This window comes from Schistocerca cancellata, chromosome 2, assembly GCF_023864275.1.
Source record: "Schistocerca cancellata isolate TAMUIC-IGC-003103 chromosome 2, iqSchCanc2.1, whole genome shotgun sequence".
NCBI classification, from domain to species: Eukaryota; Metazoa; Arthropoda; class Insecta; order Orthoptera; family Acrididae; genus Schistocerca; species Schistocerca cancellata.
Genome location: NC_064627.1, coordinates 331,429,640 through 331,448,828, shown reverse-complemented (window position 1 = coordinate 331,448,828; position 19,189 = coordinate 331,429,640). Strand labels below are relative to the sequence as shown.

The 19,189-nt window shown below is 35.1% G+C and overlaps 1 protein-coding gene across 1 annotated transcript in view; it reads right to left on the bottom strand.

Moving 5' to 3' along the window:
* The window catches only part of LOC126153794 (dynein regulatory complex protein 1), a 385,975-nt gene that overhangs the window by 246,185 nt on the left and 120,601 nt on the right, over positions 1-19,189 (bottom strand). Inside the window, exon 5 of the mRNA XM_049916094.1 lies at positions 1,113-1,322. Coding sequence (XP_049772051.1) covers positions 1,113-1,322 — 210 coding nt within the window. The remainder of the gene's footprint in view (positions 1-1,112; positions 1,323-19,189) is intronic.

Genomic DNA, 19,189 nt, shown 5'->3' with positions numbered 1-19,189 from the left:
GTTTGTGTATTATCCTGGTTTATAATGCATTAATAAAAAAATTATATAATTCCTGTAATTCACTATGTGACGAGATTACTATTACTTGTAACTGGTTGTTAGAATACTTTACAGGAGTATCATGCAATGGCTGCTTCTGTCTGTTAATGTGTAACTTCATTCATTCCATATTCCTGAAGGATCTCCTTCATTATGGGATTTTTCGAGTGAATGAATGGAAAAAATGAACTTACTTGATCCTTGCAGTGTAATGTTGAATTAGAGTCTCATTCACAGTCACAAATCTGCTAGAAATTCTTGTGAATTGGATATAAAAACTGCCATATTTTGCATTAGGTTTGGATCAAAATCCTGCAATCCTAAGACATATCTTTTTCAGGGGCAATTATTTGTGTTGGATGTAGTTTACTTTTTCAGCTGAGATACCTACAGCATCAATCATATTGCTACCATTCATCATATGGATTCATGAAAATCCATGTGCACTCATTATTAACTGTCCAGCTGGAATGCAGTTCATCCTGTGTACTTCTGCAACCGTGTTGCAGCTTATTAATACACGAATACATATTTTTCAATGACAGCACAAATTCTGCTTGACCTCCATCAATTACATGCCTAATCAATCATTTCAATGAAAATTTTTCATCATAGCACATTGTGACTCATTCTCACAGCAGGTGAGTCTGAGTGGTCTGCTATCCCTAAAGAAGAAACTATTTGTTTGGAAAGTTGGGATAGTTTTTTGTATTTTGTATGACTGTATTGGCAGTACATCCTGAGGCTAAATTTCAGTTAAATATTGTTTTATTGTAATTTTGTAGGTTCCTCCAGTGAATCTTCCTTTTGGAAAATATTCATTTTCTTCTGCCTTCCACATGCAAAATCACAGTGATCACTGTGCACTGCATTCATTTCAAACTTTTGACCATAGTTTTGCAAGACTAATGCAAACCATACTGCCACAGTTTGATAAAAATTCCCATTCTTTTGTGGAAATTTACTTGACTTCCACCCTGGGAATTTTCATCCTATAATTCGAACAAATTTGAAATGTGGTACAAAAAATAAAAAATTAACATAGGCCCTAATAAAAATGCAATATTTATTACCTGTATGTCTGTTTCTAATTTTATCTTTGACTCTCTATAATTTTCTTCGTGTTCAAGATCAATTTTTCTCATTTCCTCTTCAAATTCAGCAACTTGTTGAAATTTCTTTTCCATGTTTTCTACTTCTTCCGTTTCACGTTCACTGTACAAGGGATCCCACCTCTTCTTATTAGTATCAAGTAGCTGTTTCCTTTCAATTTCAATGGCTTGCTGTAAAGTAACATGAGTAAATACAATCAACAATATGAACTGAATGGAACAGAATTCCATTATTGTAGTAACCTTAGAGGTCATCTGAGTTATTAAAAGTAGTGTCAACAATGTTACATACACAATAAATAATCAAGAGTGGTGACATTTTGCGAGTCAGTGTATTTCTGACCTTGATATTTATAACATATTTACAACATTAAAATAACAATACATTATATTACTGTTAACTGAGAGCTCACATCCAAATACTAGAAGTACAAAAACATGTTACCAATTTCTTGATCTCTACTAAAAATACATCACTTTCATAAGGATTCAGTTCTAATACAAAAACTTTGATTTTTCTGGTTGTTCTATGATAATATTTGTTTACAAAGTACTTCCAAGTTTTCTTATGGTTACAGAGGAGTAATACCAGGTCAAGTTTGTTCCAGTACTACACTTATGGCACATTCATACAGTTGGCATCTACAATGGTTCTCCTTGATATGCAAAATAATCTGCAATGAGGACAGAGTCATATTCTTTAGTTTTCTGAAACTAGGTCTGAACTTCATGATTCACACAGTCAAAAACCTTTGCGAGATCACAAAATATCCCAATGGATGATGGTTGGTTATTCAATTCATTTAATATATGATCAGTGAAAGCATATACAGTATTTTCTGTTGAAAAGTCTATCTGAAAAGCAAACTGACATTTTGTTAGTACTTCATTTTTACAAATATGTGATGCTACTTTTGAATACATTACTTTTTCAAGAATTTTGGACAAAGCTGTCAGAAGAGTGAGACTGAATGGTAGTTGTTAGCATTAGACCTATCACCTTTTTTATGCAACGGTTTACCATTAGCATATTTCAGTATATCTGGAAAATGGCTTGTTTCAATGAGCTACGACATATGTGGCTGAGAATCCTACTTATCAGTTGGGAACAAGCTTTTAGTACTCTGTTGGAAATGCCGTCAATTCCATGTGAGTGAATTTATTATTTTTCTAATTCCAGTAGGAGATGTGGGTTGAATTTCAATTTTATCAAATTGTGTAGGTATTACCTCTTCCATACACTGCCTTGCATTTTCTAATGAATAGCTGGATCCTATTTTCTCTACAACACTTAAAAAATGATTATTAATAATATTTTCTACTTCTGACTTTTTGTTAACAAACTTTTTTGATAGAAATACAATCTTCCTGTGCTCTCAGATGTCCCCTTTCCCTTTCAACAATATTCCAAATTGTTTTAATTTTATTAGCAGATGTGCTAATCTCAGACATAATGCACATATGTCTGGACTACTTCATAACTTTTCTTAATACAGTGCAGTAAGCAGTTTTTATAATGTTTTACTGTTTCTGGATCATTACTCCTCCTAGCTGTAAGATACATTTGCCTTTTCTGTTTACAAGATATTTTTATCCCTTTAGTAAGCCATGGTTTATAAGATGGTTATATTTCACTGTTTTCCTAGGGAAAGTGTTTTCAAATATGCTCACAAAGGTATCATGAAATAGGTTAAATTTTAAATAGATACACACATGTATACTTATGCATGATAACAACCAGTTTATGTATTTTTAAGTGTGTAAGTGTATCCAATAAAGCAAATAAATTGACCAAGAACAAATAATAAAATCTTAATAAGCTTTCAGGCATATTAAGTGGTTCACAAAGTATCATAATGTGATTAAAAACCAAGAATACGTTGTTAAATGAAATTGTTGCAGGGACATGTATTCACACAAGCTGTAATAATTTTTTTAATATTTGAAAGGGCAAAAGAAAGATCTGTGTCCACAGGAAACTCAGGTCTGTTGTAACAAATAAATTAATGACATACTGCAAAGATAACTTTCCCCTCTGCACTATCTTTGTTTAACTATTCTGGACTGAAGTGCAAACTTGCCTGATCTCACATTTGAATGTTATATTCTCACAGTCCTGCAGTTTTATTTACTAGCATTTCATCAAATTCCCTCAATTTTTACTTTCCATCATCTTGCTATATTTTTCTCCCCTCTTAAAATTACAATTAGTAACATAAACACATGTATATGACTCTCTCAAGACAATTTCCAATACAGTCATTGAATCTCTTAAATTTTCATATGCGCTCACTAAACAATTTTTAACAAGTGACTTCTGGTAGCTATGTTCTACTTACCAGTTTTCAGCAACAGTTTTGTGGGATATAAGTGTGTGACTCTTAAACATGCTTCTCACAAAGAAGAAAACAGTCTCTGTCCTGCTTTATATTGTTGTGGGCTTTTTTATTTGTGACCCGTGTGTCATTATGGAACATTTATTTTTTTTATTTTGCATCTTAACAATTAGAGTGCCAACCATATAAACCAGCTGCTGTTTGGAATGTGAAACATAACAGCTAGGACCTTTCTGTGTCTTTAAAGTTCATTACCACCACATTCTCTCTCATATTAATTAATTTAAAAGCTAGTAATACATCAAGAACAATCCTGAAGATGGCCAAATATGCACAACATAAGTAATACTATACTTTGGGAACTGTGAAATGAAATAAACCTGTATTCCTCAGGCCTCAGGTAGAGACTATAATTGGTAGGCATGTCTGAAACCATACCATTTTATTTATTAATTTTTTTTTTATTTACATGTCAAGTTCCGTAGGTCTAAATTGAGGAGCAAATCTCCAAGGTCATGAACCATGTCAGTACATGAAATTGCAAAATAAAAGTAATAACAGATAAAAATAAATGTTTATGAACCCTAAAAAAGTCAGTCCATCAGCTTAAGTAAACACAATCAACAATGCAACAAGACTCAGCTTAATTTTTCAAGGAACTCCTAGACAGAATATAAGGAATGCCCCATGAGGAAACTCTTCAGTTTTGATTTGAAAGTGCGTCGATTATTGCTAAGATTTTTGAATTCAAGTGGCAGTTTATTGAAAATGGATGCAGCAGTATACTGCACACCTTTATGCACAATAGTTAAAGAAGTCCAATCCAAATGCAGGTTTGATTCCTGCCAAGCTTTAACCATGTGAAAGTTGCTTATTCTTGGGAATAAGATAATATTCTTAACGAGAAATGACAGTAAGGAATATATCTATATTGAGAGGCCAATGTCAAAATCCCCAGACTTGTGAACAGGGATGAACTTACCCAACTTAATGCCCAAATTGTCCGTTTCTGAGTCAAAAATATCCTTTTAGAATGGGAAGAGTTACCCCAAAATATAATACCACATGACATAAGCGAATGAAAAGAAGCAAAGTAGACTAATTTTTGTGTTGAATGATCACTAACTTCAGATACCGTTCGAATAGTAAAAATGGCAGTATTAAGTCATTGAACAAGATCCTGAACGTGGGCTTTCCACAAAAGCTTACTGTCTATCTGAATACCTAGAAATTTGGACTGTTCAGTATCACTAATCAACGAACATACTGTGCAACTAAAATGTCAGATTTTGTTGAATTGTGTGTTAGAAACTGTAAAAATTTAGTCTTACTGTGATTTAGCATTAGTTTATTTTCTACATGCCATGCACTTACGTCATGAACTGCACTATTTTAAACCAAACATCCTTTACTACCAAGTTAGTGTCATCTGCAAACAGAAATATTTTAGAGTTATCCGTAATACTAGACAGCATTTCATTTACATAAATAAGGAAAAGGAGTGGCCCCAACACATACCTGGGGCACCCCTTCCTCCCCCCCCCACTTGACTGTACCCTTCTCAGACCCCACATCTCAGCCATTCTCAATAATGTAAATAATGACCTTTTGCCGTCTGCTGCTAAAGTAAGAGGCAAAACAGTTGTGAGCTACTCCCTTATTCCATAATGATCCAACTTCTGGAGCAACTTTATGAAATCAAAAAATATGCCAAGTGTTTGAAACCTGTTGTTTAACCCATGCAGTACCTCACAGAGAAAAGATAATATAGCACTTTCAGTTGCTAAATGACTTCTAAAGCTGTACTGTACATATGATAGCAAATCGTGTGGTATAAAATGATCAATTATCCTTACATACACAGCCTTTTCAATAACTTTGGCAAACACTGATGACATAGAAATAGGTCTAACATTATCTACATTATCCTTTTCCCCCTTTTTATGGAGCGGCTTTACTACTGATTACTTCAGTCATTCAGGAAACAGACCATTCCTAGAGGAAAAATTACAAATATGGCTAAATACAGGGCTAACATGTGCAGCACAGTACTTTAATAATCTGCTAAACACTCCTTTAGAACCATGAGAGTCCTTAGCCTTCAGTGATTTAACTAGTGACTCAATCTCCCTCTTGTCTGTATCACCGAGGAGTATTTCAGACATCAATCTCGGAAAGGCATTTGCCAAGAAAGTTATATGATTCCCTGTAGAAATTAAATTTTTACTTAATTCATCAGCAACGCTCAGAAAATGATTGTTAAATATCATACATATATCTGATTTATCAGTAATAGAAATATTTTTACTGCTAACTGACTTTATATCTTCAACCTTCTGCCACTTACCAGACACTTCCTTCACAGCTGACCATATGGTTTTAATTGTATCCTGTGAATTAGCTACTCTATTTGCATACCACTAACTCTTTGCCTTCCTAATAACATTTTAAGCATCTTACAATACTGTTTGTAATGGGCTACTGTAGCTTGATTGTGACTACTTCTAACATTTTGATATAATTCCCACTTTGTTCTACAAGGTATCCTTATCCCACTATTGAGCCACTTGGGCTGCCTATTACTGCTAGTATCCTGTTTAGAATGTTCTAATGGAAAGCAACTCTCAAAGAGTGTGAGAAATGTGTTATGGAAAGCATTATATTTGTCATCTATGTTATTGGCACTATTAACATCCTGCCACTTTTGTTCCTTGACAAAGTTTAGAAAACTCTCTGTTGCTGTTGGATTAACTTTCCTACATAGTTCGTCATTAAATGTGACATTTGTTTGAGTGCTAAAGCCTTTTAGTGTTAAAATTTGTGCATCATGGTCTGAAAGGTGGGGTGTATTTTTTCCTCTTCTCCCGCTGATGTATTATTTTGTAAGGTTTGTGGTGAGTCTTATACCAGCAGTAGCGGAAAGTTGCATCCCTTTTTTATATAACTGGGCAATATTTTGCTGACCCTAATACACTGCCAGACGAAAGTAGTATTACCTTTAATCTCTCTTCTCAGAGTAGATGTTGGGTGGTCTCGATCCTTCTGTGCCACTCCTTGTCAATCCAACTGCGGTGAAGATTCCTGGAATACTTCCTCAAGTTCTCTCTACTGTGCTACTAAATAAATAGCCACACTTCTCACAAACAGGGGTATATTTTGCCCAACATTTTCAGTATTTATTTTAACAACATAACAAACAATTGCTATGATAATACCACTGTCTTGAGTACATTCAAAAACATCCATACATGAATACTTTAGGACCTGAGAGAGCAACCCAGATAAATAACTACTGCTGTTCAATTGTTCAATATGCCCTTGCTGGTGCATCATTTACTCCATGGCTCTCGGACTCAGGTACTTGCTGCACCATGGCACAAATGAATCCCGGACGACCAGTGGTTGTAATACCATTTTTGCTGGTCCCCTTCTCGCCAGCTCCACCACTGCTCCATATTTACTGCATACAAGAAAGGAAAACACACAGTTTCCCACTACATTTATCCTTATTCAACTTACGGTACTCACAAGCATCTCTTGTCAACGGCTTTCCAATGGTGTGTTGGGATGTTTCCAAATATCCCGAAACACTACATATTCTGCCTTTCAGACAAGAGACCTCATGCTGAAGTTTCTAGTTACATACACATTTTTGTTAACAATTCTATTTTATTATCCTGCTCTTACATCTTAAAGCTGCCTTTACATAATCTCTCCAACATAACTTTTTATAATCATTAATGATCACTTGTGACTATGTCCACTTCATTAATTAACTACTTTGTTCCTGTTCGGCAGATTTATTGATTTTCTTCATACTTGTAATATTATTTCTCGTATCTTATTACTTTCTTTAATACTATGGCTAGCTTTTCTAGATCATCTGAAGTATCTGACAAACGTGCATAGTAATAGAAACATATTACTTGTCATTAATATTGTTCTTAAGTTCCATTTAATTTGTGATCCTCTCGAACTCATAACCAATTAATCATTTTCGTTTTTTTGATTTAAGACAGTTTTATGATCTATCTGCTGGATACTTGTGAGACATTTATTCTGACACACTTAAGCATCATAATATTATTCATTTTTAAATAGATAATGCAATAATAACCTTCTTTACATAGATAGCTCATCTTTCATTATTATATTGATCATAAATTTTCTGAGTTTCCATTGTATTGACATCTAAGTCTTCTCTTTTTAGAGAACTTAACTTCTTTAACATCCCACCTTCCAAGAGTATAGACTTGTACTGCAAAGCCTTTGTGTGCAGTAATGTGGAGGTGTAAATTATCTCCACCACTGCACTCAAATCCTTTCACCTCTCTACTATAAACCATTTGGAAAAACCTCTTGTTATTTATTACCTATTTTAAGAATAATCTATGGATTATCCTTTTAACAAAACATATTCCCCCTTCCACCTAAGACCACTTCTGCGTCTTAGTAGAGTAAAATATATCTATTTCATTCAGTGTGGTAGTGCCCCATATCAATTCCTTTTCTACTATGGTACAGGTCAATCCCTTTCTTGGTGCCCCTGCCTGCACAGTATAGATCAGCCTTTCTTAGGTCCACCTATCTGCCTTTTAATCATCATTCCTAATTAGAGTGTACACTCCACATTTCAGACATATTTATGTCTTCCATTACTTTTTCTTCTACTTTCTCCAATATTACTTTGAAGTTCCCTTTTGATTTCCATGACTTGACTCTATTTCAGGTGTTAAGTCTTTTGCTTACTACCTTTTCCATATCTTAACTCATCTATTGACAACACTACATGTCTAAGTATTCTTAATTGCACTCTATTCTTTCTTTTGTTCTCTCTTTTCTTAAAACCCAAGCTTCAGCTAGATTACCAATTCAGAAACCTACAGTTTCTACTGCCATCTTCTATTAATCCATTTCTGTACCTGTACTCTATCTTTCTATTTGTCATCCAATTATTGTAGTCACATCAAATACTATTTAGTACTTGGTTGCTTGTCCTCTCTCCCCTCCTGATTTATGATGTGACTAAATATATACAAATACAAACACACACAATTTTTTTAAGTTTATTTAGTGAATTGTTGGATTATATTTCTTTAGTTTGTCGGCATTATATAAACCTTTCTCCTGACCAGTATGTGGGTCAGTTAAATAGTATGCTTTCAGGTGTGGACTATCCATGATCTTAAATGGTCCTGCTGTGAACAGTTTCATTACTGCTTACTCTACAATAATTGGATTCTTTCATCTGCATTAAGGAATTAGGAAAGGATTGTTATTCCTATTCCCCGTATTTCAGACATTCACTGAATAATTTTCATTTCTTTCATTATTTAGTGTGTTTAAACCTTCAATAAACGTTAATAACTCATTCACAGTTTTCCACCCTCTGTACAATATTCCTTGTCGAGCTTGGTATGGTAGACGTCTAATGAGTACTTTTACTAAGTGCATTTCATCTGTTGGATCATCTAATTACTTCAATTTCATCAAATATCATTCTATGTACTTTTTAAATGTGCCCCATGAATTATTGTATGGAGTAGGGTCTAATAACTTTAACTTTTCCTGAGTACTTGAAGACCAGTACTTCCTCTTAAAGCTTTGCTCAAAATCTTTCCAAGACACAAACTCTTCTGCATTAGCATTTCCCCATTCCACCGCATTTTCCCATTAAATATCCTGATGTGAAATCTATTTTCTTTAAGTCATCCCAATTTTTAGGTAAAGATCTGGCAAACCCTCATAAAAAATAAATTGGGTGTACATCACTGTCTAGTCCATACTTTGGAAACTGCTTTGCTAAATTAAACCCATTTCCGATAGATAAACCCTCTATTACATGTTTAGTTACTCTTGTCATAGTTTCAGGTTTACTGTTTTATATTTTTTTTATTATTGTCTATTGCTTTCCATATTCTATCAAGTTCTTAGTTACTGTTAATTGTACCTTCTCCAGAAGTGATTGTGTCATTATTTATTTATGTTTTGTCTTTTACTTCTTTTTCTATGAATAACTGTAAACATTTTACCAAAGGTTTCATAACATCAGTTGTTCCTATTACAGCATTTTTCTGTATGGATGTGATACTCTTATTTGCATCTGAAATACTAGCTCATACCGCTTGGAATCAGGAATTCATATTATCTACATAACCTGTCCACTGTCGGGTTGTTATTCTATGTATACTTTCTTGTAAATCATCTGTTAACACTTGTTTAACTACTTGTTGTACGTCTATTGGCACTGATTATTGTAATTCATTTACTCTAGAATTTATTTCCATTATTTTAATGTTTTGATCATTAATTTGTGGGTTAAAGTTAGTTTCTAAGTTAGCTTTAACCTCTTGTATTTTATGGTTGAGTATGTCATTGACTTATTCAGTAACTTGTTTCTTAATTGACTCAACTAATTCTACTTGTTATACTCTCTGTCCTTCCCTGCCCTCCTCTGCTTGTTCTATAATTATACCTTCTAGTATGACCTTATCCTTCTCTACTTGTTCTTTAATTATACCTTCCAGTATTGATCTTAACTCCTCACTTTGCATTGCCATCTTTCTCGTGATTGACTATTTATTACCAATTGACAATATAATATTGAACCCTATATTCACAGAAATTCTCTACATTTTTTAAATGTTCACGGCTCACACTTCTGCGGAACTGTGAACTACATGCTGGTTGTAGAACAGCCGAAGCCGGCGCTGAAGTTGAAGCCAACGTCTGCTCTCATGCTGCGTGCTGCCACTGACTGGACAATACAGTACCCCATACTCGCATAACTGCTCACCACTCTGCATTGATAACTCCTGCCAGAATGACGTCCGCCGTATCCGTTATTCCATGGAAACAACTCTGTTAAGTTTTGAACTAATTCCAAGCACTCACTGCTTGTAATATGGGTGTCTACCGCCACTGTCTTCTTCTTGTTTTTTCTGTTTCAGATATCCAACAGTAAACTATACTTTCCATTCATTATCTGTTTACTAATCTTTCTCAGACAATTCATTCAAAAGAAGCTCTGAATTATTTTTGACTTCTTGTGACGTGGGTTATAAGGAACTGTTGTTGATCGCTGGTTGCCAGGGGCAACTTCTCTGTCTTCTATTCTTTAGAGTCAGAATTCTGACTCAGATAAATTTTCTGCACTTACGTGCTGGTGCATTATCCATTCATGTTTTCCAGGGTCGCCACATGGGGTGTATTTTTCCCTCTCCTCCTGCTGATGTATATTTTGTAGGGTTTGTGGTGAGTCTTATACCAGCACTGGCTGATATAACTGAGCAATATTTTGCCGACCCTAATACACTGCCAGATGAAAATAGTATTACCTTTATCCTCTCTTCTCAGAGTAGTTGTTTGGTGGTCTGGATCCTTCCGTGATACCTCCCTGTCGATTCAACTGTGGTGAAGATTCCTGGAATGCTTCCTCAAGTTCTCTCTACTGCACTACTAAATAAATAGTCATGCTTCTCACAAACAGGGTTATATTTTGCCCAACATTTTCAGTATTTCTTTTAACAACATAACAAACAATTGCCACAGTAATACCAGTCTCTTGAGTACATTCATAATGTCCATAAATGCATACTTTAGGACCTGAGAGAGTAACACAGATAAACAACTACTGCTGTTCAACTGTTCATTACGCCCTTGTTGGTGCATCATTTACTCCATGGCTCTCGGACTCAGGCACTTGCTGCACCATGGCACAAATGACTCCCGGACGACCAGTGATTGTAATACCATTTTTACTGGTCCCCTTCTCGCCAGCTCCACCACTGCTCCACATTCACTGCACACAAGAAAGGAAAACAAACAGTTTCCCTTTCCCACTACATTTATCCTTATTCAACTTATGGTACTCACAAGCATCTCTTGTTGACAGCTTTCCAGTGGTGTGTTGGGATGTTTACAAATATCCCAAAACACTACAAAGACCATTCACTCTTTTACTAACAGAATGCCCATCCAGTAATGAAGAATGAATACAAATATTGTCTACAGCTGTGCTGCTGTTTCCCTGCACCCTCATTCTAAAAAACACAGTCTGCATCAGATCATATGAATTTATGAGCTCTACAAACATTCTTTTTCTTGCACCATCATATACAAATACATTATACCATTTTCTTAAAAATGGAAATGCACTAGGAAAAAATTATATTTGATATTTACAAATAATCCACTAAAATGTAATATGTATTGTTATACTTACATATGTGATTATTTTCATTATGCAAGAGACTGATCTATAATGAGATTCATGTACTGCGTAATGTCATTTTATTTTATGATGCATACAATGTCATTTACTGTTCTGATGTCTGTCAAAATTAATTGTATTTTTTTTTAATTTTCTTTTTTTTAACAATCATGTCACTGTAGCAAAATGTATATGAAGCCAATGTCGTAACACCGTTGAGCACCCAGTTTTGCTCTAAGTTTTGTGGTGACCTCAGTGCCAATCTGATTTGTAAATATGTAATCAGTTCTTTCTTAAAGGCATGAAATTTGCCGACTTTGTACAGTTGTACCATGGCTTGTCTTATTGCTGGAATGACTTCAACACAGAAATAAACTATGCTGAAACTCAAAACCACATGTGTCATGAATTAATGTGGACATCAATAACCACTAGGTCAGTCTTCGTTATACCAGGACTTCAACTTATTTCTTTTCTACAGCAACAAACCAAATCTATGAAGCAGATAAGTTAAGTATTTGATCCCAGCCAAAACAGTAAACATTTCAAATGCTAGCCACTTTAAGGCTGACTGACACTCAGAATATAGTGAAGACCAATGGAGCCCATTAATATACATGATTTCATATTAAAAGTGGGAGAAATCACACCCCCATCATATGACAGGATCAGCAGTCTGCCACAATTTTCACATCCTGTCAATTGGCGGGACTAGCAAACTGTTAATAGGAACATCTTAACAATCTGCTTGAGCACCTTCAACAATGTTATTCAAATAGTGAAATACAAAACTATTGATATTTTTGTGCATTTTTTGACCCATTACGTGGGGGTAGGCCATCTAGTCATTTGTCAAAAAACATACTAGATGCAAGGAATCCACAGCTTCCTCAATTTAACACAATCTTGCAGGGTAGTGTTGTAACTATGCTCTTCACACACACACTCATTAGTAATCCAATCTTCAGCATTCTTCTGTAGCAAACTTTTCAGAAGATTCCCTTTTTTTATTGTCTGAACTGTATTTCACTCTTGAATACTGTGCACATAAACTACACTCCAGATACTAAAATTCATATCAGATGTTAATGAGGTCATTGACAAAATATTAGTATCCCATTAAAAGAGCAAACAGATCATTTTGGGGCACTGTAGGTGGTGTAGAACTGGTGCCAGGTGCAATGTGATCGTCAATTGTTGACTTAAGTCCTGGCAGTGAAGTGCTGTACAGCAGAAGATTTGTGCAATTAGTAATTCTGTGTAACTTCACTATTTCACAAAAGTATTAGTTGAGTATAATCTAACTGACAGTTATTGCAATTTATTGCTACTGTATAGTGGGCTGTGAACTAAACTCCACTTTCTTTCTGTGGCAATAAACACTTGCAACTATTAAAACATTTTCATCAGTCAAAACTAAATATTAAATAATATGCTGTTACTAACTGTGTGAATGTAATGTTTAGCAAATAATTTTAATCATTTTTTGCATATGAAGTTACCTTCTATGAATAATTTTCATTTGCATTTATAAGGAAATTTTATTTCAGCTGTTGAATATTTAAGCTTAAAAGATATGATACATATAAATTACATGCCACAACAGTTCCTAATTAATTCTCATTTTTAAATATTTTGTCAAAAATTTATTTCATAAATTCCTTGGGTGTTATCTATCTTTGAACAAAGCTTTCTAATTGAATACTTTCAATATCACAATGGACAAGCATGCAGACTGTTGCAGAAACATCAGATATGGCACTCATTGTGAGGTACATCAGTGATACTTTCCGTGGGATGTTGTAATACAACTTATATGGTATGAAAAACAGGACAGGACGATGTTGCTGAGACAACAAAATAAAGCTTACCACATTTAAAAGAACATAAAATTTCCAAGATTGGTGATGTTTTACAAAAGCTCAAAATTTATAGCAGATTTCAATGTGAAATGGTTTTAATTATTTCCACAACAAAACTCTGTCTCAAAATCAAACAGAAAATCCAAAGAAATTCTGGTCTTATATAAAGAACATGTCATATATGAAGAACACCAGCAGCATGACAAAATCAGTAACTTAAGTGTGATAGCAATAATAATGTTATCAGTTAGAGTGCCATTAAAATGTAGGTACAGGTTTCTGATTATCCATCACTAAAGAAGACAAAGTTAATATTCCAGAATTCGAATCCAAACAGTTACAAAAATATATGACTTAGAAGTACATATCCCTAGTGTAAAGAAGCATCTAAATCACTTAATAAAGGTAAGTCTTCAGTCCAGTTGTATATCAATTGGGTTCCTTCAGAGTTTGCTGATACAATATCTCCGTTTATAGCAACCATATACAACCATTCACTCAAAGAAAGATTGGAAAGTTGCACAAGCTACACCGATACTCAAGAAAGGGAATAGCAGTAATCCACAGAATTTATGACTTTATCACAAACACCAAGTTGAAGTAAAATTTTGGAATTTATTAAGTGTTCGAACATTATGAATTACCACAAAGAAAATGATCTATTGACATATAGCATGCTTTCAGAAAATATTGTTCTTGTGAAACACAACTGGTTTCCTTCTTCATATGGAGTAACAAGTGCTATTGGCAGGGGATCTCAAACTGATTCCATATTTCTAAAATTCCTGAGGGCATTTGACCTCATTCCTCACAACCAACTACTAATCAGATTGCATGCCTATAGAGTACTGTCCCAGATTTGTGAGTGGATTCATGTTTTCCTGTCAGAAAGCTCACAGTTCCTAGTAACTGATGGAAAGTCATTGAGTAAAACAGAAGTGATATATGGCTTTTGCAAAGAAGTGTTATAGGTTCTCTGTAGTTTCTAATTTATAATAATGATTTAGAAGATAGTCTGAGAAGTTCTCCTAAATTGTTTGCAGATGATGTCAGTTACCATCTTGTAAAGTCATCATCACAAGATTAAAACCAATTGCAAAATGATTTGGACATATCTGTGTGGTACAAAAAATGGCAACTGATTCTACATAAATAATGAAAAGCCTAAAGTTATTCATATGAGTACTAAAAGAAATCTATGAAATTTTGGTTACAACAGCAAATTGCACAAATCTAAAAGCTTTTATTTCAGCTAAATGCATAGGGATTACAGTTATAAACAACTTAAATTGGAATCATCACCCACCTAGATAATATTATGTGGAAGGCAAACCAATGGCTTTGTTTTATTGGCAGAACACTTAGAAAACACAACATGTCTACTAAAGAGACTGCTTCACTACAATTGTCCATCCTCTTCTGAGGCACTGCAGCGTGGTATGGGATACTTGCCAGACAGAATTGATGGAGGGAAGCAAAAAAGTTAAAAAAAGGGCAACTCTTTTTGTATTCTAAAAGGATAGGGGAAAGTGAGTCACAGATATGATAAGTGATGTGGGGTGGAAATCATTAAAACAGAACCATTTTTATGTGTGACAAGATCTTTCCACGGAATAAATGATCACCAACTTTATCCTCCAAATGTGAAATTCTTTGTTGCCATCCACTAACATTGGGAAAAATGATCATCATAACAAAATAAGAGAAATCAGAGCTTGCGTGGAAAGATTTAAGTGTTCTATTGTTCTTGCTTGTTGTTTGATAGTGAAATGGTGCACAAAAAGTCTGAAGATTATTCAACAAACCCTCTGCCAGGCACTTAACTGTGAATAGCATAGTAGTCACACAGATGTAGAAGCGCATACAAATAATGCTGACTATTTTCTTAACAGAAGGAAAGATTACCCAACTCATCTCACATTTAGAAACCGTATTTGAATTTTTATTGTGAGAAATTTCTAGCAGCAGATATCAGAATTTGACAGTGACAGGATGTGGTTCACTGTTCTATGATTTTGCTGCTTCTGTTGACTGGGATCCAATGATTGTGATGATTTGGTTTGTTTGCTGCAAGACCAGTATTCACATGGACACTGTGGCAATGTCTGGAGCAGCACCACAAATTAGAGAAGGGAAATCTTACTCCTGAACTGATTCAAAGTGCTAGATCCAGTCACAAAGTGAATGACTGGTAACTTGCAGAAAAGTAATGGTAGCTCTTCAGATCAGGAAATCCTCTCCAGTGACATCAGTGTATGGAACGAAAATTCTGGGGCAGACTGTGCAACAGCATCCCACCCGCATGGTGAATTAATTGCTATGGAATAGACTATTCTGCAAAAAAATATGCTTCATACAATATGTTTATTTATGTGCTTATATACTTATTGTTGTGAATAGCTTTTGTCAGACATGAAAAGAATAGAAAGCAAAGAAAAGTCACCCTCTTAGTACACTACATTAATGCAGAAAAAATTTCCAACTCTTTCTTTCTCCTTCTGATGTGAGAAGACAGCTTGAAAGAGCCATATCAGCCCATTCAACACTTTATCAGGAGAGATGATGTTCTGCAAAGCATAAGCTCTTGGCTCCCTACCACTTCTGACACAGCATGGCGTGGACTGCAGTTGACTCAAGAGTCACGCGCTCTTGGTTCTGTCACTGATTCAGCTTCCGCCAGCTGCTCACTGCTCCGTACTCTGTGTAGAGTGAATCATAGGGTGGTTCAGGAGTCACCTTGTTCTCTGTGTTCATCACTCACTCACTGATTCAGCTTACAGTGCTCTTGGCTTGTTCACTGATTCGGCTCACAGTTCAGTTCAAATCTTCAACTCACCACTCTCCATCAAAGTTCATCTAGCCATGGATATTGTTCATACGATAACAATAATAGTATGTATATTACATTATTAAATTTCACATGTGTGTTACTGCATTTACATATAATACAATACAATGTGAACTTATTTTAAGTTTATGCTATTTAAAAAGTGTATCTCAATAGTACGTATTTTAATTTTTCCACATTATGTATTTTTCAGAGCTGCAAGATATAAGTCACCCATGTTGTCTTCACACAGGGGAGTTTTAAATGATATATGGTACCATTTACCAAACTGGATAAAGCCATTTCTACCATCAATAGCTTCCTGTTCTTTTGGTTCATTATCAAACCTGAAGACACTCTTAAGTTCAGTTGTTCAACAACAGCTCTGGAATGGTGTGGATCAGGAAGCCCACCAAGATCCCAAAGGAGGCAGTCCATTAAAGTTATATTCATATAATTAAGATGCTTTGAATTATTAATATTTTAAAATTTGTGATTTGTAAAACTTAATAGAATTAAATTCTGACACTAGGTTAAAAAATAAATTAACTAAAAAAAACTGAATTTCCTGAGATTTCCCTGAGATTTTATGAAGTTCCTGAAATTCCCTGATCCCTGATTTTTCCAAGTCAAATGTAATTCCCTGAAATTTCCACATTTTCCAGAAGAATTGCCACCCTGTATAGTGGTTTAGTACAGTATACAGATTAAATTTTATGATGTTTTTGTCTCATGCTAATATATATCTTAACTTATTTGAGTTCCCTGAAGAATGGGATCTACAGAACATAATGGGTGAATGAATGAATAAAAACTTTGTCAATGACAAATTGCTTCAAACCCAATAGCAAATGTCAGGAAGTGAGCTATATGCCACGGACATCTGGAGTCTGGTACCTCACAAAAAGCCACTATTCTTGACAACACAGAAACTGGACAGTAGCTGACTGGAGGCATATAGTGTGGCCTGAATACGCACAATTATGCCTGTTTTCAGATGACACAAGACATAGAGTGCACCAACAGCTCAATGAAGTGCTGAAAATGCAGTATGTGGAACCCGTAGTTCACCCAGAGATGGTTCTGCGATGTTTTGGGTGTGTTTTTTGTACCATGATTCTGAGAACAATAGGTGCTTATATTGTTTACACAACGGCACACTATACCCTCAAGCCACACGCTGTGGCAGTAGGACTTCAATGTATGCAATCTGGCAATCTGTGCTGCTGCATGAGAGGCAACCATGACAATGGGCACAGTGTGCCCTCTGCTACTCCAGACAGTGCCACAGTATCTGTGTGGATACTTGTCTTGCAGCAAACAAACCAATCCTCAAGTGAAAGTATAAACATGGCTATATAATCCTGCATAGACAAGTAAACAATATGTTTGCCCCCTTGGGCACTAAATGTGTGTGCCATTGAGATCCAGCTTGGTGTTGAATATGGGCATCTTGAACCTAATGCTTCCATATTTACATGACAATCATTGGATCTTAATCTACACAAGCAGCAAAATCATGGAACAACGCACCATATCCTGCCACTGTTAAATTCTGACATCTGCTGCTAGACACTTCCCATTCTTACATTAGACATAACATGACAGATTCACAAACAACAAACATTCAAATGCAATTTCTAAATGAGAGATCAGCTGTGTGATCTTTCCTTCCATTCAAAAACCAGTGTCATTCATACTTGCTTCTACAGCTACATGACTACTACACAATTTACACTCAAGTGCCTGAGGGTTCATCAAATCACCTTCACAATTATTCTTTACTGCTATATTGTTGAACAATGCACAAGAAAAATAGCAAACTTAAATCTTTAAGCTGTGATTTCTGTTATTTTATCATGTAGGTGGATATCAACAACAAAAATATCAGCATTCACAGGAGAAAGTTGGTGGTTGTTTAAGCTCTCAAAAGTTCTAGCCCCCATTAAAAATGCCTTTATTTTAATGAATGCTTCCCCACATCACTTACCATATCTGTGACACTCCCTCCCCTATTTTGTTATAAGACAAAACAAGTAACCTTTCTGAATTTTTTGATGCCCTCCATCAGTCCTATCAAGTAAGGATGCCATACCATGCTACAATTCTCCAGAAGAGACAGTGTTTTTAGTAGACCTGTTGCATCTTCTAAGTGTTCTGTAAGCAAAACACAGCCTTTGGTTCACCTTCTGCACAACATTATCTAGGCATGAGATGATTCCAATTTATTTGTTATTCTAATCCCTAGGCATTTAGTGAACTGAAAGCTTTGAAATGCAATATATTCCTTTTAGAATTCATATAAATGATGTCACACTTTTCATTATTTTTGTAGAGTCAATTGTCACTTTTCACACTGTGGCAGTTCCACCTGCTTTATTTATCTCTTCATTTGTTGACCTTGATGTCAACGTACTGTGTTGCTATGCTGGCTGAAAAATGGGGTTTGTAATTTGGACACTGACCACTGTAAATAATTTAGCTGACAGATGCACAGTTGCATTTCACTGTCTTACTTTCACATTTCACAATGTACACATTTATATGGCCAGTGCACTATTGTTTAACTTTCCATAAGCCTCAGCAATAGTTTGCAGGTGAACATCCACATACTGCTACAATAGTTTCCTGTTGAACATCTACGAGCAGTAAAACCTAACCACAAAGTTCATAGTTCTTGAAGAATAATCAGGTATGCATGGAAACATACAATGTCATTGTTTTTATACATGGCCTATTGGTGTAACACTTATTTCATGGTTAAGTTGATGCATTGTTGTTGTTCTAACCAACACAGGTTC